The sequence below is a fragment of the Panthera leo genome, chromosome E2 (assembly GCF_018350215.1).
Source record: "Panthera leo isolate Ple1 chromosome E2, P.leo_Ple1_pat1.1, whole genome shotgun sequence".
Classification (NCBI taxonomy): Eukaryota; Metazoa; Chordata; class Mammalia; order Carnivora; family Felidae; genus Panthera; species Panthera leo.
In genome coordinates this window covers 17,670,513-17,693,159 of record NC_056693.1, presented here as the reverse complement: position 1 = coordinate 17,693,159, position 22,647 = coordinate 17,670,513, and the positions used below count along the sequence as shown (strand labels likewise).

The 22,647-nt window shown below is 53.9% G+C and overlaps 1 protein-coding gene across 1 annotated transcript; it reads left to right on the top strand.

Moving 5' to 3' along the window:
* Window positions 1–3,521: 3,521 nt before the first annotated feature.
* Window positions 3,522–9,831, top strand: LRFN3 (leucine rich repeat and fibronectin type III domain containing 3). Its single transcript, XM_042919050.1, has 3 exons — window positions 3,522–4,427; window positions 5,738–7,180; window positions 9,220–9,831. The coding sequence occupies exons 2-3, from the start codon at window positions 5,754–5,756 to the stop codon at window positions 9,683–9,685; spliced, it is 1,893 nt and encodes a 630-aa protein (XP_042774984.1). The 5' UTR covers window positions 3,522–4,427; window positions 5,738–5,753; the 3' UTR covers window positions 9,686–9,831.
* Window positions 9,832–22,647: the final 12,816 nt, after the last annotated feature.

Here is a 22,647-nt window from a genome sequence, read left to right as displayed (position 1 = left end):
TATAGGTATTTGATACGACTTTCTGAATGTTTCTTGTGTATACATGTGGGAATGTGGCTCACACATGCATGCAAGAGAGAATCTGTGCAGAATGTGTTTTTACACATATGATCTCTCACATGTCTGAGTGTGAGTCTGTGCATGTGTGTGTCCCCTATATTTGAACAGGAAGCCAGGTGTATATGTGTTCCATGCGCCTGCTGTATTCTGTGTTCTGGTGAGCCTCTGAGTACGTGATGTGCGTGTGTGAATATGGATGTGTCCCCCGTGTGTATTTGTGTATATTCAGGCAGATTCTGTGCATGCATATGAGCAGTCCTCTTCCCCCAAGGCCCCCTCAGCTCTCAGGCAGTTTAACCTCATTCTTCCTGCTGTGGCTGTTTCCGCTGCTTTTGTCCCCTTCTCCAGATGTTGTAATTAAGTAAATGCGGCAATTAAGTGGAACCCCCCAAAACACCATCCCATCAGGATACCCTTGCAGGAGCTAATGAGGGGTTATAGCACATGCAGACACATGCACGGTACTACTCGAGCATTGCAGGGACCCCCCAGACTGCACATGCTATAGAATGAGGGCACACAAGTAATATAGAGGTCCCTTTGCCCACCTACTCTGTTCATACTCATCCTTCAGGTCTCAGCATAAAGGTCCCCTCTCCAGGAAGCCTCCCTGACTGGGGCCCAGGGGGTGGGAGCGCCTAAAGGGTTGGATTCTGCCTCTGGGGCCCCACACCTTTCTGCTTCCCCCGTCAGGAGCCCTGACCACTCTGGCTTGTGCTTTGCCATCAAAGTGTTACTTTGCCCTGTGCTTCCCCTGTCACACCCTGGCCACTGTGGCCTGGGCCTCTGACATGACAGTCCCAGTCTGTCTAGCCCAAGCTTCTCCTAGCACAGCCCTGACCACGCTGGGCTGTCTGGAGATGTGTCTTTTTCCTTTTGAAATTTGAGCTCAATGAAAGCAAGACCTGACACTGCCTTGGTCACACTTCTGCTGCCGTGTCATTTAGCACACAACCATGCCCAGAAATCTACAGTAAATGTTGAACCGGCATCTCTGCCTCTGCCCCTCTCTGCTCCCAAACCCCTCTTTATGTCTCTAAATATGCTGGTTTCTCTGGCACACACTTAAAATGCTAAGTCCCCTCAGTCCACTAGGTTTCGGCACAGCTGTGGTGGACAGCTCCATGCAGGTTGCAGAGCTCCCCGGTTTAACCCAGCGGTTCTCACAGTGTGGTCCCTGGACCAGCAGCATTAGCATCACTTGGGAACTTGTTAGAAATGCAAACGTTTGACCCCGCCTAGACGTATCAAATCAGAAACTCTGGGACTGGGGCCTGGAGATCTATTGTTAAGTTCAAGGTGATCGATCCCAAAACAACTACAATGTTGAGGACCAACGGGTTATTTCATGCAGGGCATCCCTCTCTGCTTTTCTGTCTCAGATCTCAGATGGCTCTCAGTACCACTCTCTCCCACCAAAGACACAACTATTACCCAAAGGGGTAACAACTGGTGGATAAATGCAGCAGGAAGAAATCTTGCAGGGGGTAATAAAAGAGGGGGAACCATCATTTTGATGTGTTCTGCAAGATTCCTTAATGTTCCCCAGCTGAAGTAAGCCCCAGTTGCCCAGAGCGGTAACCTGTTCTTCACCTGCAGCCTCTATTAACTTTCTTCATCCTCTGCCTCGTTCTCCCCCAATCCCCTGCCCATTTCCCCCAAATCATCCAGTTCCACTGAACTCTAATTCCAGCGTGCTCTCGGATTGTCCTCTGGCATTTCCCTGTATCTCCCCCACCTCCACCACTTCTGTAGTGTCTCTGAGACTTCTACATCCTCTTTTTGAGTGTCTGAGTAACCAATATCCACTATGCTGGCCCAGGAGCACTGATGAACTTTGCTAATGATCTGGAAAGGCGGGCCCTAGAGCTGAGTTAATTTTAGCTGCAGTTTTTCAATACGCATGAGTGGAAGGAGCCAAAAGTCTGTTCTGAAACCTTCAGCAGAGCTAGGGATGCCCGGGTGGATGTGCATCGATGTTCCTGCCCCCAACAAGGTTGCTTTACTCATCTACTCAGAAGGGAGATCCCCAGGGGTGGTTTGTGACCATTCAGGTTCCCCCAGGGTTAGGGCCATGACCAAAGGCCAAGACTGTGTTCCCTTCAGACCAGGGGTCCCAAAGATCAGGTCCTCCATGTTGCTATCACCAAGTTCCCAGGGCAGGCATGCAGGCCACCACCCACATCTGTCCTCCTGCAATAACATGTGCCGGGAGACGTGTGGAACGCCCCACCCTTCCCTCCACTATCTTCTCACAATAGTCTGGACAGGCAGGCCCCACACCTGGTGAGTCATGTGTTAGTACATTTCTAGCAGAGTCCTCTGTGGGGCAGTGAACCTGAGTCAGGGAGAGGGGAAGGCAGTGGACACTTTTCTGGGTCAACCTGTCCAGCCCCCTGCCTCTGTCCCATTTCCTATCTTTTTCTTCCTCCATGGGATATCTGCCCAGTGTGTCTTTAGGTCTAAGCTATAACTCCAGAGGGCACAAGGTAGGGGAGCCAAGTTTTCCCCTTGCAGCCAGGGCAAGGAGGCTTGGGAAGGAGCAGTTTCTTCTCTGGCCTGAAAGATCAGGCTTGTTGCTGAACAGGGTCCAAGTAAGGAAATGCCACCCAGGAAAGGACATCCCAGGGAGGTGGTGCTGAGACAAGGGGACAGGAGAGAGGCTTGGGGGCCCAAGGCTTTGGGATGTAAGGCAGATCCGGGGCTATGAATAAGAACTGGACACACACACACACACACACACACACATACACATACCCATCCTCACAGTTGAGTTGCCCCAGTTCAGTATCTGCTACCCCCTCCCACCTACCCCCTCCACCCACCCATGTCTCTGTCTCTTTGACTTTTTCGACGTCTCTGTCTTCGTCTGTCTCTGTCTTGTCCTTGTCTATTTCACGGTCTCTGTATTTCCCTCTCTCTTTGAATATGTGTATCCTTCCATCTCTCTATCTGCCTCTCTCATTGTACTCCTGTCTCTCAGTCTAAGCCTGCTTATCTTTTTGTCTCTGTCTCTCTCAATCTGTGTGTCTCTTTGTCTCAGTCTCTGTGTCTCTCTCTGTGTCTCTCTGTATCCAAGGATTTTTTTCTTGCTCCCAAGCAACGCCAGGGCGACTCCATGGGAAGTGGGGCTGGAGGCGCGCCTTTGCGAGAGGGGGCTGCCTACACCTTTAAGCGCGGGCACGCGCAGGGCCTGCGCCTTTAAGCGCGGGCGCGCGCGAGGCCCTAGGTTCCCGGCGAGGAGGCCGCGGGAGCGCCCGGACCCGGCTTGCCTGCCCGGCCCCCGCCCGGCCCCCGCCCCGGCCCCGGCGGGGGAGGGGTCTCTGAACGCGGCCCCTCCCCCCTGCGCCCCCACCTGCGCTGCAGTGCCTCCACCCCGCGTGTCCCAGTCTGTCCGTCTGTCCTCGCCCAGGCCTCGCCCCACCCCGGCCCCCGGGGCTGCCTTGCCGCCCTCCCCACCGCATCCGCCCCCCTCCCTCCGGGCCAGTCCCCGCCGCAGCCCGGGAAGCAAGCCTGGACCACGCTGCCCCAAACCCAGGGCCGGCACCCCGACATCGGGGGCCTGCACCCCGAGATCGGATCCAGAGATCTGGAAACCTGAGCCTGAGACCCTGATCTGGGGCTGGGACCCCAAGACCTGGAGCCTGAACACCTAATATCTGGGGCTGGAATCTCAACTTCAGTCTCTGGAACCCCAAGACTTGGAATATGGACCCCAAATTTTGGAGTCTGAACCTCAAGACTTTGCATCTAAAACCCCAAATCTGAAGCTGAACTCTGAATTCTGTGCCTGGGACCTTGAATCTGGGATCAGATTCCCATACCTATACTCTGGAACCCGCTATTTGGGACCTGAACTCTGAGATTTAGGCCTCAAATTCCAAGATCTGAACCCCGGTATTCCAAGGGGCCTAAACCTGAGTTTGAGCCTGAAGTCCTTGCTGCAAACCCGAATGCTGAAATTGGAGGTCTCTAGACCTCCAAATCTTGACTCAGCACCCCAATATCTGAACCCAGCACCCAAGTATTGGATTCCAGGACTGGGCTTGAGACTCAGACCCTAGACTCTCCATTTGGCTGTTTAGCATCCCAAGACCAGAGCTAGGAGACACTCGCTCTGACCCACCCAAACTGGAGCCTGGGTCTCTAAAATTGGCCCTTTAGAAGCCGTGTATTTGGAGATCTAGGACCCCAAGTATCAAGGTCTACAGACTCCATGGCCACAGATCTTGGCTGAGACACAGCACAGTCCCTCTGCAGAGGCCTTGGGGACAGAGAAGGGATGACCAGGCGCCCCCTCCAGAGACCTAGCCCCTGACCTCTTGGAGCCTGAGGACTCTGCTCCCTGGGGGGGGCTTCCAGCTCAGGTAAGGCTATTGGGGGACCCTCATGCGGGGGAGGGACTTGGGAGGAACTTTGTGGCTGGGGGTGGAGGTAAGTGAGGGCTAGGTCCCCCTGGGCACCCTTGGGGTTTCCCCAGGAAACAGACACCCCACCACCACCACCAAGGGTTTGCCTCCAGCTCCTGCCGTGCCTCTCTGGACATTTATTTGACCAACATTGCCCCGGTGACCTCTTCCCCAGTTGTTGGCACCTCCAGGTCTCTGATCTCTCACTCTGTTCTCCAGTTTCTTCCCACCATCTGTCTCATCTGTCTCTAGACACCTCTCCTAGCCACTGCTCCTCTCACTGACCATCTCTGTTCACCACTCCTCGCTCCGATCATCTTTGACACTTCTGTCCACCGCTTCTCTCTCAGGCCACCTCTGTCCACTGCTTCACTCAGTGACCACCTTTGACATCTCTGCCCGTCGTGCCTCTCTCTAACCATCTTTCACCAGCTCCTCGCTCTTGTCCACCCCTCACTCTAAGCGTTTGCCTGTCTCTGACCATCTTTTGCCATCACTCTTGCCCTCTGCCCACTGCCTACTCTGACTGCCAGTCTATGGCCATTCCAACCATCTCTGGCCCTTACCGACCACCTCTCTTCTCTCTGTCTCTCTTGAGTACTGGAATTCCCTAATCATTTCTAACATCTCTGGCTGCCTTTCCTCTCTGATGACCTCTCCCCGTACTCCTCTTCCTAATCAGCTGTCCTTATCTCCAGCTGTTTCTGACATGTCTGTCCTTTCCTCCTCTCTCTGACTGCCTCTCTGGCTTTTGACCATTTCTGACCATCTCTGATCATCTCTCTTAGATCTCACCACCCCTGACTATGTGCCTTCCTTTGTCCACTTCTCATCTTCTTGACCATCTCTAACCACCTCCCTTCTCTGGTCACGTTTGACTACTTGTAGCCATTCCCACCACCCTGACCACTTCTTCCTTCTGGCCAGCTTTGCCCATCTCTTTGACCACATTTAAAATACTCTGGCTTCCCTTCTGCCCACTCCCCCCCATTGTCTAACTGTCTCTGACCATCTCTAATTACCTCCCTTTCCTCTGACCATTTCTGCTCCCCGTGTCCCTCCATGACACATCCCTCTGAGTCTTTGACCATCTCTTCTGCTTTTTGATGTGTCTGACCACTCCCACTCCTCTCTCTGACCATCTTTGACCCAACTCTTTTGCTCTCAGCCCACTGTGACCTTCTCTCCTGGTCTTGGACCACCCTAATGCCCTCTGGCACCCCTCTTCTGGCCTCAGCCCGCCCTAATGCCTCCCTTCTTCCCTGTAGGCCGCCCCTGCCCGAAATGGCCGTCCTTCCACTGCTCCTCTGCCTGCTGCCGCTGGCCCCCGCCTCGTCTCCATCCCAGCCAGCCGCACCCAGCCCGTGTCCCCGCCGCTGCCGCTGCCAGACACAGTCCCTGCCCCTAAGCGTGCTGTGCCCAGGGGCAGGCCTTCTGTTCGTGCCACCCTCGCTAGACCGCCGGGCAGCCGAGCTGCGCCTGGCGGACAACTTCATCGCGGCCGTGCGCCGCCGGGACCTGGCCAACATGACCGGCCTGCTGCATCTGAGCTTGTCGCGTAACACCATCCGCCACGTGGCAGCCGGCGCCTTTGCCGACCTGCGCGCCCTCCGTGCCCTGCACCTAGATGGGAACCGGCTGACCTCGCTGGGCGAGGGTCAGCTGCGCGGCCTGGTCAACTTGCGCCACCTCATCCTGAGCAACAACCAGCTGGCAGCCCTGGCGGCCGGTGCCCTGGATGACTGCGCCGAGACACTAGAGGATCTCGATCTCTCCTACAACAACCTGGAGCAGCTTCCCTGGGAGGCTTTGGGCCGCCTGGGCAATGTCAACACACTGGGCCTCGACCACAACCTGCTGGCCTCTGTGCCCGCTGGCGCCTTTTCCCGCCTGCACAAGTTGGCACGGCTGGACATGACCTCCAATCGCCTGACCACCATCCCGCCCGACCCACTTTTCTCCCGCCTGCCGCTGCTAGCCAGGCCCCGAGGCTCACCTGCCTCCGCCCTGGTGCTGGCCTTTGGTGGGAACCCGCTCCACTGCAACTGCGAGCTGGTGTGGCTGCGGAGGCTGGCCAGGGAGGATGACCTGGAGGCCTGTGCCTCCCCACCCGCTCTGGGTGGCCGCTACTTCTGGGCCGTGGGCGAGGAGGAATTTGTGTGCGAGCCCCCTGTGGTGACTCACCGCTCGCCACCGCTGGCAGTGCCTGCAGGTCGGCCAGCTGCCCTGCGCTGCCGGGCAGTGGGGGACCCTGAGCCCCGTGTGCGTTGGGTGTCACCCCAGGGCCGGCTGGTGGGCAATTCGAGCCGTGCTCGTGCCTTCCCTAATGGGACGTTGGAGCTGCTGGTCACTGAGCCGGGCGATGGTGGCATTTTCACTTGCATTGCGGCCAATGCAGCTGGTGAGGCCACCGCTGCTGTTGAGCTGACCGTGGGCCCCCCGCCACCCCCCCAGCTAGCCAACAGCACCAGTTGTGACCCCCCGCGGGACGGGGATCCTGATGCCCTCACCCCGCCCTCGGCCGCCTCTGCCTCTGCCTCCGCCTCCGCCAAGGCAGCTGACACTGCGCCCCCTACGGACCGTGGTGTCCAGGTGACTGAGCATGGGGCCACAGCTGCTCTTGTCCAGTGGCCAGATCAGCGGCCTATCCCGGGGATCCGCATGTACCAGATCCAGTACAACAGCTCAGCCGATGACATCCTCGTCTACAGGTGCAGGGTCCAGGCAGTGGGTAGCTTGGGTGGCAGACTGAGGTGGGGGGAGGGTTGGAAATACATCCATTGACACCCCAGGTTGCTGCACAGCTGAGAAATGAGGCTGAAGGTAAAAGAAAGCTGGCAGCAGTGATAAAAAGAAATAAGGCAGCAAAAGTAAATAGTAACAGATGTAAAAAAGAAATCAGGCAGCAAGAGTAAAAACTAATCAGGCCAGAAGAGTCCAAAGTTAACGGGGGGAGCCAGGTAGAGGGGTACAGACAAATCAAATATAAAGATAAAGAAAAACTAGTTGTTTCCAGATGACAGGGCTAGATGCAAACCATGCTGTGAGAAGAAAAGGAGATCAAACAGGAAGGTACAGAGTTCACGGGGAAAATGAAATGAGGGGGCCCTGCTGCAAAGGAACTCAGACCAGATTGAAAGGAAAAATGGCGGAGGAGGCTAAATAGGCTTTGGGTTTGTGCAGTGTGAACTCCACATGTTTAGAGTTCTAATGTGACATCTCAATTTTTGATTTTCTAAATCAAATCAAACCTAGTTCAAGCTCCACCTACTAGGTGAACAGGAACATTCACTTTGCCACCGTTGGGGATTCCCGTCTCTATTCAGTTGTTGCAAACAGTAGAAGAAAACCTGGGGCTTATAAGCCCCAAGAAGTGGATCAGTACATCTTCTGCCCCCGAGCCGAGAGCATTTGGAACATCTGCTGTGGCCACATGTGGCCAGTAGTGGTGGCTCTGACACAGATGCTGCTGACACTTCTCACCCAAGTCTAACTTGCATGGATGGCTATGGACGGTTCCCTCTTCCCGCTGCCAGGCTAGGCCAAGGGTGCAGTCCCTGAGGCCTGGCTGTAGAGGATCGGGCTTCCCAGGGCCTGGGGTGTGCACCTTATAAACCCAGTTCCTGGGTCCACTTTCCTTCCCCAGGGGCCCACATCTCAAGAGATCGTCAACTGATTTCCCTTTCAGTCCTGGAAATCTAGTGAGCTATTCTGTTCCTTTTCTCAGACAGCAGCACTCCATGTAGGGAGAGTGGGCTCCATGGAGGGCCCCGCATGTGATAATCACACAAATCCTGTCCACCTTGCCTGGCGAGGATGAGACAAGTGCTCTTCTAGATAGCCACCCTCTCAGAGACAATCACAGAGTTCCCTGTAACTTCCTCATTAAAGCAGTTGAGGAATAAAGCAGGTTATACAACAAGTTAAATCTCCCACAAGGTGCTCTGCTGCAAAAGGAAATAAGTAGAGTTGGGTGCTAAGGATAAAAGGAAATGGGAAAGGTAAGGATAAATAAGAACCAGGCAACAGAGATAAGAAGGGAATCAAGAGACAGAGCTGGAAGAAGAAATAAGGCAACAGGGAGAAAAAGAAATCAGCTGTGATGACTGAGGCACATCAGTTTCATGAAAACGGAGTCAGCTGACAGGGCTCACTGGAAAGCAGGCCCTAGATACAACAATAATAATAATAAGGCAATGGGGCTAGGGGGACATTCATTGGCAGGTTAGAAGGAAATCAGGCATCAGCAGCATGGGGGAATCGGGTGGTTAGATGAGAGAATTCTAGCTGTACGCTGGAGGAAAGTCAGGCAGTTGGAAAAGGGAAATCAGGCCCAGACTGGAGGAGAGGCAGATGGGAAAGATGGGAAGTTGAGCGAGGGTGTAGAGAGAGACTGGGGGGTGGGACTGGAGGGAAGTTGGGCAGTGAGGCTCCAGTGAAACTGAGCAGCAGAGCAGAGAAGCAGTGGGCAGCAGCCTGGGAGGGAATCTGGGCACTGGGGCTGGAGGGAGATTAAACTGGGGGATTTGAGCAGCAGGCGCCAGGAGCATAAGATGACCCAGAGGTTATCAGTCAGGCAGCTGAAGGGTATCAGATCAAAGGGAATTTGAGCAGTGGTGAGAGGGAACTCGGGGTAGCAGCAGACTGGTGGAAGGGGCGGGGGGAATCCGCCAGACTGCAGGGTTGGGGTAGAGTGCAGGGTGGGTGCCGGGCAGCCAGAGACCTGACCCCTGCCTACCTGTCCCTCCAGGATGATTCCCGCCGACAGCCGCTCCTTCCTGTTGTCGGACCTGGCATCTGGCCGCACCTATGACCTGTGCGTGCTAGCGGTGTACGAGGACGGCGCCACCGGGCTGACGGCCACACGGCCAGTGGGCTGCTCCCGCTTCTCCACTGAGCCGGCGCTGCGGCCCTGTGGGGCCCCGCACGCACCCTTCCTGGGCGGCACCATGATCATCGCCCTTGGTGGAGTCATCGTGGCCTCGGTACTGGTCTTCATCTTCGTGCTGCTCATGCGCTACAAGGTGCACGGCGGCCAGCCCCCCGGCAAGGCCAAGGCACCTGCACCTGTCAGCAGTGTTTGTTCGCAGACCAACGGCGCCCTGGGCCCCACACCGGCCCCGCCTGCCCCTGAGCCTGCTGTGCCCAGGGCCCACACCGTGGTCCAGCTGGACTGTGAGCCCTGGAGGCCCAGCCACGAACCCACGGGACCCTAGCCTCGCACCCACCTCTACGGCCCTTCTGGCCCCAGGGGTGGGAGGACCCAGGCACCCTGTGGGACCTGGCCTCAGACTCACCAAATTGCTCACGGTTTTTAAAACTCTGATGGGGAGGGTGTCGGGGGCACCGGGGCACAACAAGAAAGTCCTATTTTTCTAAGCTTGGGCCTAGGCCCTTGCCCTTGTCTCTGTCTGTGGGGTTTGGGGGGGGGGGGATTGTGCAGGGGTCTGGAGTTGGGAATGCCTCCTCTGGGGAGAGACCCCTGCTCCATTCTGTCTGAGGTTCCTGGATGAGGCTAAGGATGGTCATCCATTCAGTCAACAGAATTCCCTGAGCGTGCTCCCTGGGCATGCCCTGTGCTGGATGATGCTGCCATGACCCAGACAGCCTCAAGGCCTTCTCAGACAGTGACAGTTTGGAGCGATCCAAGATGTGGTGATGAGGGAAGCCTAGGAGATTACGGGAGCCCAGGAAAGGTGCCAGACTCAGCCTAGGGTGTGGTCAGGGAAGCTTCCTGGAGGAAAGATGAGATCTGAGCATGACCTCCGAAGGAGATAATTAGGCCAAGAAGAAAGGGAAAGCTGTTCCCAGCACAGGGCCCAACACAAGCAAGGACTTAGTAAATGCCAGGCAGTGGAGGTACTGTGGTAGAAACAAGGCAGGAGAGGTGAGCAGAGTCCAGAACCTCCAGGCTGAAGATATCAGACTGGCCTGATAGTATTGGTGATCCATGGAGGATCTATGCAGAGGAGGGACAAGGGCGGGACTGGGCTTTAGGAAGATCTTTCCAGCTGTCATGAGGAGGGTGGACCAGAGGGGAAGACTGAGGCTGGGAGCCTGGGGGAAGCCAAGGCAGGCACCCAGGTGGGTAAGGACAAGGCTGGAGTGGGACAGGGCTGGGGGAAAAGAGCAGGGGGTAGGTGAGAGAGGAAGCTGAATGGATGGGTTATGGAGCTGAAGGGCTTGTGGGGGAGGGAAGTGTCCAGGGTGAGGCCCAGGGCTCTGGCCAGGGGAGGGGACAGTGGAGCCACCTGATACAGAACCAGGAAGGAGGTGCAGGTTTGGGGAAGATGCTGAAGCCAGGGGGGGACTTGGTGAATGCGGGGGGTGGGGACAGAGGACGTCCAGGGGGTGGTGGCCAGGAGACCTCGGGACCCTGGTCTGAGGCTGGAGCTGGGAACAGAAAAGAGGCTCTATCATCCGAGATGGGGAATGGGGAATGGAGACCATCAGGGTCATGAGACAGCCTATGGGACTTCCCATATTTAAGGGACAGGGAGAAAAACCTGACAGAGACTAAGCAGGAGCAGCAGATGGAGGGACAGAGTGAAGCAAACCAGGCAAGTCAGACCCAAGTGACAATTGTGTTTAATGATACCAAGGCCACAGTGACCTCAGTGAGAGCAGTGTTAGGGGGCTGGTTGGGCAGGTGCCAGATTCAGCTGATTTGAGAGTAGGAAGTAAGAAAGTGTAGTTAGGGAGTGTAGACCCTGTGATTCTGTGGGCCTAAGGCCTGGTCCAGATTGATCTGGACCTTTCAGCCCTATGTCTCTGCAAGGCTGGTCCTTACTCTGTCTTGGGCTGCCCTAGGTCCCTCTCAGGCACCAGACCTGGAGGTTTGGAAGCCCAAACCCTGGGCCTTGGTAACACCAGGCCTCATTGGAGATCCAGGAATGAGACGGGCAGTAAAAGGAATAGTGTTCTCTGGCCCCAGTCCACCTGTGGTGGTGGGTCCAAAGGCAGAGATGGGGGTGGGGGAGAAGGACTTAAGTCCTCTGAGTGTTCTCTGGAGTGATGCTAGTGTGAGGGGCATGGTGAAGAGGGCCCAAGACTGGGCTGGCGATCCGCATGACCTGGTACACATGACCTCGTCCTCATGGGATAGAACCCTAGATTCTTTAAGTTTTCTTGGTGGGTGTAGGCTTTGAAAATGATCTTCCATTGGCCGTGGGAACAACCTGAGTCCCAGGGACCTGATCTGACTCCCGAGCAGCTCCTCCAGCAGCATAATGAGGTCCTTGTTTGTTACCCTCGGTGGCTGAGGTCAGGTGAAGCCAGCAGGGAGCGTGAGGTGTCTTGGCCAAGGGGGGGGCCTAGGGAGGGGGAAGATTGGAGATCTAGTGCCAGCTACAAAATACCAGTTGCTGGCATGAGGGGGAGCCAGAGCGCACCATTCCTCAACCCTTTTTTTAAATCTAAACAATTTAGTGTGTGCCTACTCGTGCAGTGTACTGGGAATTCAGTACTGAGAAAATATAGGCACAGGTCCTGACCTCACATATCTCACCATTTGGTGGGGAAACAAATGTTAAATAATCACACAAGCAAGTGTAAAGCTGCTGTGGTGACGGGGAGGGGAGCCTTCAGGAGAGATTCATGGGAACTGTGAGACCCTATAACCAGGAGACCTGACCCAAGAAGAGAGATTGAGAGAGGCTTCCTGGAGGAAGTGACTACTCAGCTGAGATCTGAAGGATGCTCAGGTTGGAGTCAACTACACAGGGGGTGGAAAGGGTACCTCGTGCACATGCTGTTCAGAAGTGTAGGGGCTGAGGGATGCGTGGTGAATAAAAGGGACTGAAGTGGGTGCTGAGGTGGGGTGAGGGAAGGATGCTGTGTTGAGGCTGGAAAGTGTGAAGGCGGAGATGATGCAGGACCTTGTAGACTGCTGGGAAGAGTCCAGATTTTCTAAGTGGCATGAGAAGCCATTGGAGGTTTTGAACAGAGTCGTGCCCCCTGATCTTCAGGAAGCTCCAGTGGTAGGTCTATTTGCACACGGGGGACAGAAGTGAAGAAGGGAGCCCAGGGAAGGGGCCACTGTGGTAGTCCAGGCGGAAGGCTGACCCAGATCAGGTTGGGGCCTGAAGTGGATGGACTGGAGAGAGACTTGAGGCTACCTCACCAGAGGCCTCTATCCCCTATACGGAGGAGGACAATGTGGACCCTATCCAATAACCTAGCTCTTAGACAAGACTGCAGAGACTGGCAGGAAGAGCTGTAGGGCCCTGGTGTCTGATACCAAGGATCCAGCCCTTAGATGAGGAAGCGTGGGAATTAAGAACCTTTTCCAGGTTCAGGTACCAAGCAGACAGTGGACGTTGGCTCTCCAAGGCAGAGGCTGTGGCTGGTTGGAGGGAATGTGGGCACGAGGAAATGCAGGCCTGGAAGGGGCCACACACCAAGCGGTAGCTAATTACAAGTTTGGAAGACAGGAATGTGGGAAAATATACATGCGGGCAGGCTAGTTCCTCTAGCATGGATCCCTCTGCCTCCGCAAGAGGGTGCCTGGACTATCCCCCAGCACCATGCAGGAACAGTACTACTATGGACAAATGGTCACATGTATCTAGACTTTAAAGTTAAAATGTAGCTTGTCCAACACTGCCCAGCGGGGTGCACCAATTTCCTGAACGTAGGGAGGGCTACTACTCCTTCCGCGGCCCACCCCCTGTGTGGCTTTCAGAATGCCTTGCATATTTTTGAGACCAGGTTCCCTGAAACCAAAGTTCCAGGCTATTGGAGCGTTTTCTTCGAAGTAACTGTAGTCCTGATACCAGGACACTCCCCCGTCTGCATGCTGTCACATTCAACCTATGTGTCTGGGTGCGGCTAATCTAACGCAGGCCCCGAGTGTCTCAGTGTCTGTGATCCCTTCCTTGCCGGGCCTGAGCTAATGCCAGGCTTTCACAGCTCTGTCCATGGGCACATATACGGGAGAGTCAGATAAAGGGATCCTCCGAAAAGGGATGTTTCTCTTCCGGGTTGAACATGAGCATGGCCTCTGCCTTTGATTCCTCCCTAGTGTCTGTCATGCTTCACAAAAGCAAGGATGGGTGGTCAGTGCTTGGTGTTGCCCAGACCTGTACAGGGTGACGCCGGGAACACGGTGGTGACCAACACAGCCCCACACCCCACCTTCACATAGTTCCAGTCCAGTGGAGGAAATACATCCTCACCAGGCAATGGCATCCCAGGGTGGGGGAGTGCCGGGATGGGGAAAGCACAGGCAAGATTGATTAGGACCTGTCTAAACCCAAAGGACTTTGGGAGCCCAGAATGGGCTCCTTACTGGGCCTGGCATAGGAGGTGGGGAGAGTCTATGATTTCCCGAATGCAGGGCCAGCTTCATAGCAGTATGACCTGTGCAGTCCCATAGCACCTCACATTTAGAAGGGCCCTGTGCTTGGCTGAACGCCCTGCTGTCGCCATCACAAAATTCTTAACAATTTTTGAACAAAGGACTCCACATTTTCATTTTGCACTGGGCCCTGCGTACGTGAGGAATATACAAAAAGAGCCAGGAGAAGAGAGGGTCTCCCAAGGAGAGAGAACATCATGTGCAAAACACAAGAAAGGGAGAGAGGGTTGTACTCTTGGAGAGCTGGCCGAAGTTCTGTGTAGCTGGAGCACAGGGTAGAAGAAGGGGGGGTGGGTAGTGATGAGTGAGCCCAAGGAGTGGGTGGATACCAGCCACCATGCTGAGGAGCTGTGACTCCTTTCCAGAGGCACTAGAGAGCCACCGGGGAGGAACTGGGTCAGGTTTGGACTTTAGAAAGATCTAGCTGTCTGTGATGGGAAGGGTGGCTAGGGACACATGGCAAAGAACAGGCAAGCCAGGGTGGGAGGCTTGGCTGCCTCTGGAAGGGGTCACTGTGGGCAGGCTATGAAGGGCCTTGAATACTTGGGTGACAGACATCCCAGTGCACCAGGAGACTGGCCAGGAGGCTCAGTGCCACAGACTGAATCTAGAGCTCCATTTCCACTTGAAGATTTTCACTGTTGGGGGTTGCACAAGGGTAGGTTAATGGGTGTCACCGGTAAGTACGTGAAAATCTTTATATGAGAACTCACATGGATAGGCTGATGAAAGTGAATGCAAAATTGGCAAGAATGGAGAGTATAAAATGTGAGACTTCAAAGGACTTTATTCTGGGTATATTCTGGCTTCAACTCTGTGGAACCCCTGGAGTGCACTTCAACTCTCCCCAGTCCTCTGGTTAAAACGTCAGATCTTTGGGAACTTCCTCTTCATCCTAAATGCTGTGGCCCCCAGGGCTGGGAACTGATCCCCTTCCTGCTTCCGCGGTCACCTCCTTCTGGGGCGTCACCTCTCCACGTGGCCCCAAGCTTCCGTTTTCCTTCTCTGCTGATGACCCCCACATCTCTGTCCCCAGCGCTGGCCCCTCTCCTAAACCTGGCTTCCCTCGGCTTCCTGGACAGCCCCCAGGCCTCTCACATCCACTGGATGCCTCATTGGCCTTAACCTCTTCCCAAACCTGCCCCTCTTCCCAGGTCCTCTCAGGGCAACCTCCACTCAGCCTCCTGAGCAGCCTTCCCACTTATTCTTCCTCCTTTTTCAACCCACCCCATTCTAGCTCTGGCCTCAACCACCTGGGTCCCTGCGTCTCCCCCCTCCTGGGCCCCTGGCTTCAGTCTCCCACTCTGGTTCATGGAAACTTCGTAGAGCCAAACCTGACCCTTCTCCACACAGAACCCTCTATGGCTCTCCTGGGTTCCTGGGACAAGAGTTCCAACTCAGCCTGGCGGTTTAGGCCTTCCCCCCCTGCCCCACTCCCCCAGCAACCAGCTCCCGGCTGCATCTCCGGCACATATGTTTCCCACCTCAGGCTGGAAGGAAATAAACACTCCCTGAAAGGTCCACCCTTTTACACACCAACGCTGTTCCCTGTGCCCTTGGTGGAGCCTTCCCTCACCTCCTCCGCTGGTATTGAAGAGCAGGGGAAGGATCTCAAGCAGGTGAGAAATGAAGCTATTGAGATAATTCCTTCCTGAATTCTCCCCCTACACTCCCTACCAAAGGCAAGGATTCTGGGGGGAGAAGGGAGCTAGGGCTGCAGGCTCCCAGAACCTGGGGGAGAAGGGGCTGGAAACTGTACCCAAGGTCCCTTGCCTTTCCTTGTCTGGAGTTCTAGCCTTGTCCGTCCTCCCGGATCCTCCACGGAGGGTGCAACTGCATTGTCCTCCAGCTCAGGACGTTCTGGAAGGAGGGGAGTCACGTGGAAGCCATTGTCTTCCCTTGGGGAGCTCCACCCCATATCCTCCAGACCTCTATATCCAGCACATGGTGTCCTCTCTTGCCTCTGTCACTTTCTCTGCCACTTCTGCCACCTAGGAGTTCAGGTCCCCGGTCCCCTCCTCCCTCAGACACAGAAGTCCCGTGTCTATTCCCCTTCTTCCTCAGAATCTAGGAGTCCAGGCTCCTGCCCCCTCCTTCCCAGGACCCCAAAAGTTCAAGCCTGAAGCCTCTCTGTCCTTGGCAGGCTCAGGAGTCCTGTCCCTCTTTTCTTGGAAGCCATGGTAGTCTTGCTCTGCCCACTTTGATTTCCTAATTCACCTCCCCATATCTGTCCCTCCCCTTTTTTCTCTGTCCCTCCCCCTCTATTCCTCCATCTGCCCCTTCTCCCCGCTCCCACCCGCATAATTAGACCTCATTACAATCGATGGCACCAAGTCAGAACGGAGCCAGTACTGATGGGGACATCCGGGTGTTGACCCAGGGAGGATGCTGAGGGCCAGGCCCAGGCATCTGGGACTATAAATGTCCCCACACTGTGGCCTCAGTCCAGCTCCTGCAGGTGAGACCTCCAGCCTTGCCTTTTTTTTTCCTGGGCTCTGAAGCCTGAGCCCTTCTCTGGGATTCCCCTTGTACCCTCTTCTGCTGCTGCAGTGCAAGGGTTTGGAGGCAGACTGGCAGGAGAGACAACCGACTGACCCATATCTGTCCATCCCCCCGCCCGGCCATGGATGCCCTCACACCTGCCCTTCTGTGCCTTGGTGCCCTGGGTTTCCTGTGGGGTAAGTGATCCATGAGGGATGCAGAAAACTGGTGAGCTGGTCTGGATCTGCAGCAAGGGACTGGCTGTGCTGGCTGGGGTTTGGGGCTGTCTGACATGGTTCTGTTAACAGAAAATTGACCACGGTGGAGCTTCGTGGGCCCTGGCCAACTGAAACCAGGGACTATTTTGGTAGACTCTGTGGCAGGGAATTGGCCGAACCAGTTGTGGGAAGGGGGCTGAGCAGGCCTTTCTGTGACAGATGGTTCAAAGGAAGCAACATTACTTTAAGTTAATATTTACCGGATATTGTTCCATGGCCTTTACATATATTATCTCATCTAATATTTTCATAGCTCTGCCAAGACCTCCTTTTACAAATGAAGAAACTAAGGCCCAAAGAGGTTAGGTACTTTGCCCAAGTTGACATGGCTAGTGAGTGGCAGTCAGGATTAGAACCTGATGTATTTGGCGGCCAAATCCAACAGATTGTGCTGACTCCCTCCTTTACTCTCAGGCCCAACGGCTGCAGTTGTGGATTTCCAGGGCCGTTACTTCATCACGGCTTTCTTGGAGAATGGGGGCGCCGACAAGCCCAACTTCCGGCTGTACGTGTCGCCACCCACGAAGGGGCCCCCGACGGCTGTGCAAGTGAGGGCGTACCCGGTGGGGGGACCGCCCTTTCGGCGCGCGCTGAGCCTGCTGCCAGGCATCACTGCATTGGTGCGGCTGCCCGGCGCCGTGGAACTGCAGGGCTCTCGGCGGGAAGCGGGCGGAGCGGTGCGCTTAGCAGCTTCGCGGCCGGTGGGAGTGACAGTGGTGAACGCACGTGGACGCGCCTCCCTAGACACGGCACTAGCGCTTCCGCGCCGCCTGCTGGGTACTCGCTACGTGGTGGTGACGCCGTCGCTGCAGCCCCACGACCGGCACAAGGAGTTTGCGGTGGTAGCCGGCGCTAGGCCCACGCGCCTGCGCCTCACGCCTCCCGTGCCCATCCTGCTGGATGGCGTCGAGCATGCTGCCAGCCGGCCCCTCCTCGTACATCTTGAGCCCTTCCAGGCGCTGCAGGTGCAGAGCGCAGGTGACCTGTCAGGCACCCGCGTCGTGGCCACTCATCCCGTCGCGCTGCTGGCTGGCCACAGTTGCCTGCAAGCGAGAGATAAGGCCTGTGGCCACGTGTCCGAACAACTGCTGCCCCAGGATTACTGGGGCCGCGTCTACGCCGTGCCCCCGTTCGCGCCCGCGGCTCCGGGACCCAGAGATCATGTGTACGTGGCTGCTGACAGTTTGGGCAGCCTGAACTTCTGGGGGGGCGGTGCCAAAGGGGCGCGGGCTCTGGGCCTTGGAGCCGTGCTGCACTTCGCGGTGGACCCAGTGCGCCCCCTGGTGCTGCGCTCCTCCGCCCGCCTGCAGGTGCTTTTCCTGGCTGCGGCTGCGGCCCGCGGGGGCGTCGCATACAATCCCTTTTTCGCTCTCTTGCCCCCGGTGGACGCGTTCAGCCGCAGCTTCGCGCTCACCGCGCAGCCGGGCTTTTCCAACGTGGCGGTGCTCGTGGCGCGTGAGCCCACCCTGGTGCTCCTAGATCGGCAGCCGCTGCCCAACCTGCACTGGCGCCTCATCCCCGGCGGCCCCGAGCCGCATCACGGGCAGCATTCTGGTCAAAGCCAGGCCCCCACTCAGGGTTTCGCCTGGACTGAGGTGGCATATGGGCCTGGGCAAGGAGTAGTGCACTTCCTGGAGACTCGCGGGACGCCCGTGGGCGTGCTTAGCTTCGGCACCGCCCCGGGCGCTGGCTTCGGGACCCAAGCTGCGCGGCAGCCAAGCGTGAGTGAGCAGCGCTCGCGCCCAAGACAATCGGAAGGTGAGCAGGCGATGGGATTCCAGGATATCAGGGGCGGAGAAAATCATAACACTACCTTCGATTGCTGACATAGCAGCCAGAGAGGCAGGTTTTAAATGCAAATCACTCCCTCCTCTACTCAGAATCTTTCCACGCAATTATTATTATACCCAGCAAAAGCAAAGTCCTTACAGTGTTTTATGTGGTCCCATACAATCTGCTTTCATTACCTTTCTGATCTTATCTCTTCTCACTCTTGCCCTTCCCTCACTCCATTCCAGCCATACTAGCCACCTTACTTTCTTCTCCCTCCTCCAGGGCCTCTACACTGACTGTCCCCATGATGTCTTTATGATAGCTCCCTCACCTCCTTCAGGTCTTTGCTCAAATGCCACCTTCTTATTGAGCTCAGATTGCTCAACTTAAAATCGTAATTTCTCATCCCTTACAAACTCTGGCCGTTCCCTGATTTCTTTCACAAGTCATATCACTTTCCATATACTTACTTATTCTTTTCCTCTGCCACCCATTAGTTCCTTGAGTTCAATGCTTTTTTATTTTAAGTAGGTTCTAAGATACACAATTAATTGTACAATTTTAAGTATGCAGTCTGATGAATTTTTGCTCCCTGGAATTAGGGAGCTCCCCCCCTCAATCTCTCCCAGTCTGGAAAAACAGTGGGAGACCAGGGAGGTGAGAGAAAAGAGAGAGGACAGTCAGAGAGAGACTGGAGTTTCTTAGAAATGAAAATGTGGACTTCAAATCACTTATTAAAATTGGCTCAGAGTTGGATTTTGGAGCCAAAAGGTCTGGATTCAAATCCTACTACAAGCTGTGTGATCTTGGGCAAGTCAGGTCACCTCTCTGAACCTCAACTTTCTCCTCTATTAACTGTGGATAATAATACCAACACCTTCATAAGGTTGTTGTGGCATTAAAAAAAATGAGTTAATTGGGGCGCCTGGGTGGCTCAGTCAGTTGAGCGATCTACTTTGGCTCAGGTCATGATCTCGCAGTTCCAGCCCCACAATGGGCTCTGTGCTGACAGCTCAGAGCCTGGGGCCTGTTTCAGATTCTGTGTCTCCCTCTCTCTCTGCCCCTCCCTGCTCATGCTTTGTCCCTGTCAAAAATGAGTAAGTGTTAAAAAAAAATATTTTTTAATGAGTCAATAGAAGAGTGCCTGGCATGCATAAATGTTTGCTATTATTAATTTTCCACATTTTTTTTTAGATTTACTTTAGGCTAGACCTGTTCTAGGCGCTGGAGATGCAACAATGTACAACGTAGAAATATTCCTACCCTAGGGAGCTGTTACTTTAGTTCATATTCTAATCCATTCCAAAACTCTGTATTCCATTTGAATGGGAAATATGCAAACCCCTCAGAACAAAGTGATTTCTTAAAAGTTCACTTTGTATATATCTAGCTTCATGCATCAATAGCTATGAAAAAATAACTCCTCTTCCTGGGAAATAGGGTGATGGAGTGACTATCCTCACAGAGCACACATGCGCGCGCGTGCACACACACACACACACACACATGCACACACACACACACACATACAATTCTTTTGTTGTTGTTGTTGTTGAAATGAATAGGTTTTTTTATTTTTTATTTATTTTTTTAATTTACATCCAAGTTAGTTAGCATATACTGCAACAATGATTTCAGGAGTAAATTCCTTAATGCCCCTTACCCATTTAGCCCATTCCCCCCTCCCACAACCCCTCCAGTAACCCTGTTTGTTCTCTGTATTTAAGAGTTTCTTATGTTTTGTTCCCCTCCCTGTTTTTGTATTATTTTTGCTTCCCTTCCCTTACGTTCATCTGTTTTGTATCTTGAAGTCTTCATATGAGTGAAGTCATATGATATTTGTCTTTCTCTGACTAACTTCGCTTAGCATAATACTCTCTAGTTCCATCCACATGGTTGCAAATGGCAAGATTTCATTCTTTTTGATTGCCGAGCAATACTCCATTGTGTATATATACACCACATCTTCTTTATCCATTCATCCATCAATGGACATTTGGGCTCTTTCCATACTTTGAAACAGCATACCTGTATCCCTTGGATAAATACCTAGTAGTACAATTGCTGGGTTGTAGGGTTAGTTCTATTTTTAATTTTTTAATGACATTTTTTTAATGTTTTAATGTTTATATTTGAGAGAGAGACAGAGCATAAGCAAGGGAGGGGTAGAGAGAGAGGGGGACACAGAAACCAAAGCAGGCTCCAGGCTCTGAGCTGTCAGCACAGAGCCTGATGTGGGGCTCGAACCCATGAACCGTGAGATCATGACCTGAGCTGAAGTCAGATGCTTAACCAACTGAGACACCCAGGCACCCCTCTATTTTTAATTTTTTGAGAAACTTCCATACTGTTTTCCAGAGTGGCTCCACCAGCAGTGCAAAAGAGATCCTCTTTTCTCCGCATCCTCCCCAACATCTGTTGTTGCCTGAGTTGTTAATGTGAGCCATTCTGACAGGTGTGAGGTGATATCTCATTGTGATTTTGATTTGTATTTTCCTGATAACGAGTGATGTTGAGCATTTTTTCATGTGTCGGTTGGCCATCTGGATGTCTTCCTTGGAGAAGTGTCTATTCGTGTCTTTTGCCCATTTCTTCACTGGGTTATTTGTGTTTTGGGTGTTCAGTTTGATAAGTTCTTTATAGATTCTGGATACTAACCCTTTATCTGATGTGTCATTTGCAAATATCTTCTCCCATTCTGTCGGTTGCCTTTTAGTTTTGCTGATTGTTTCCTTCGCTGTACACACACACAATTCTTAAGGCTGCTAGACGTGGCAGGCTGGAAGCCCTCACTGGCCAAAATCGACCCACAGATATGTTTAGATTTACTGGCACATAGACTTTTAAATAATTAATGTGGTGTCTTTAGAGGGAGTGTGTGCTCTCCAGCTCATCACAGCTCTGTTCTGTACCCACGTTGTGTTGGCCATTTCTGTATTGTCCTTCCGCCCCACCCTTCTCTTTCTGCCGATATAGGCCCACTTCATTTTAGATTTGGAACCCTGATAGCTTATGAATGTTGAGTCTCCAATTCCAGGAACCCTGGAGGCCTAGAGCATAGAGGCAGGAAAGGGATGAGGCTAAATGCCAGGATCCAGTTCTGTTGCATCATTTCATATCATCTCATCCCCAGATATTCTGAGTGAAGAAGATCTGAACCCTCCCACAGAATCCTATCCCCTCATAGAGTCTTCCCTGATGATGCCACTCCGGTTCCCAGGATCCTGTAAGGACCACGCATGCTCCGATGGGACCACATGTCATCTTGTAAAGCACAAACCTGAGTGTGTGGCCAGCACGAAGACCACATTTGAGTCTGACATCGTGTTCAGTTCCAAGACGATATCTCTGAAGGACCTCGAAACAGCGTCCATCTCCAGCTCTAAAACCATGGCAGTGGCCAAACCAGGATCAGAAAGCACACCTGAACCAGAACCAGGACTTGTAGCAGTGACCATGGCTTATCCAGGGTTTGCACAAGGGGCTTTGAATGAACCTCAGCCTGAATCTATAGCTTTGGTTGAACCAGAACCTGGACTTCTGTCTGTAAAAGAACCAATTCCTGAAACCCTGACTGTGGCTTTATCGGCACCTGTACCTTTCCCCCTGCCAATGCCCATAGCTGAACCAGAGTCCAAACCCAAGACAGTGTCTGGGTCTAGGTCAGAAACGGTCTCAGTGGCCAAGTTGGGGCTCAAGGTGGTGGCAGGGACTGAACCAGGCTTAGAGGCTGTGACTACGGCAAAACAAGAACTTGAAACTGTGTCTGGGTCCAAAATGGCGTCTCAGGCCAAATCAGAGATAGTGGGTGTCTCTAGTAAGAGGCAGGGGGGCATCCCAGGGGGTACCTGCTGGGCTTCCGGGCTACCATACATCTACACTTTTGATGGCTACTCTTTCCCTGTGCCTGGGGGATGTACCTACATCCTGAGCCATTGCCCTCAGGCCCTACCCAGTGGCCTCCCTGCCTTCCAGCTGTGGATCGCCTGCTCTGGAGGGAGGCAGCCCGTGCGCTTTGTCACAATGCGCGCTTTTGGAATCACCATCACTGCTGTCAAACATGAGTTCGGCTTTGTCCGGGTAAGAATAATTATGTGTGGGATCCTGGGAAACTGTATCCTTCTCTGTCCCTCATTTTTGTCAACTCTACGGTGGAGGCAATTATATAGGTCCACAGTCCCTTATCCAAAAGGCTTGGGGCCAGGTGCATTTCAGATTTTGAAATTTCAAATGGTCATACTGTGCAAATGCCATATGTTACATGATAATCCCAATGGATGTCACATAA

Bases quoted from the DNA above. Each gene is read 5' to 3' on its own strand.
- LRFN3 (XM_042919050.1), top strand. From the start codon at position 5,754: ATGGCCGTCCTTCCACTGCTCCTCTGCCTGCTGCCGCTGGCCCCCGCC. The intron at 7,181-9,219 runs GTGCAGGGTCCA...CTGTCCCTCCAG, and splicing joins GATGACATCCTCGTCTACAG to GATGATTCCCGCCGACAGCC.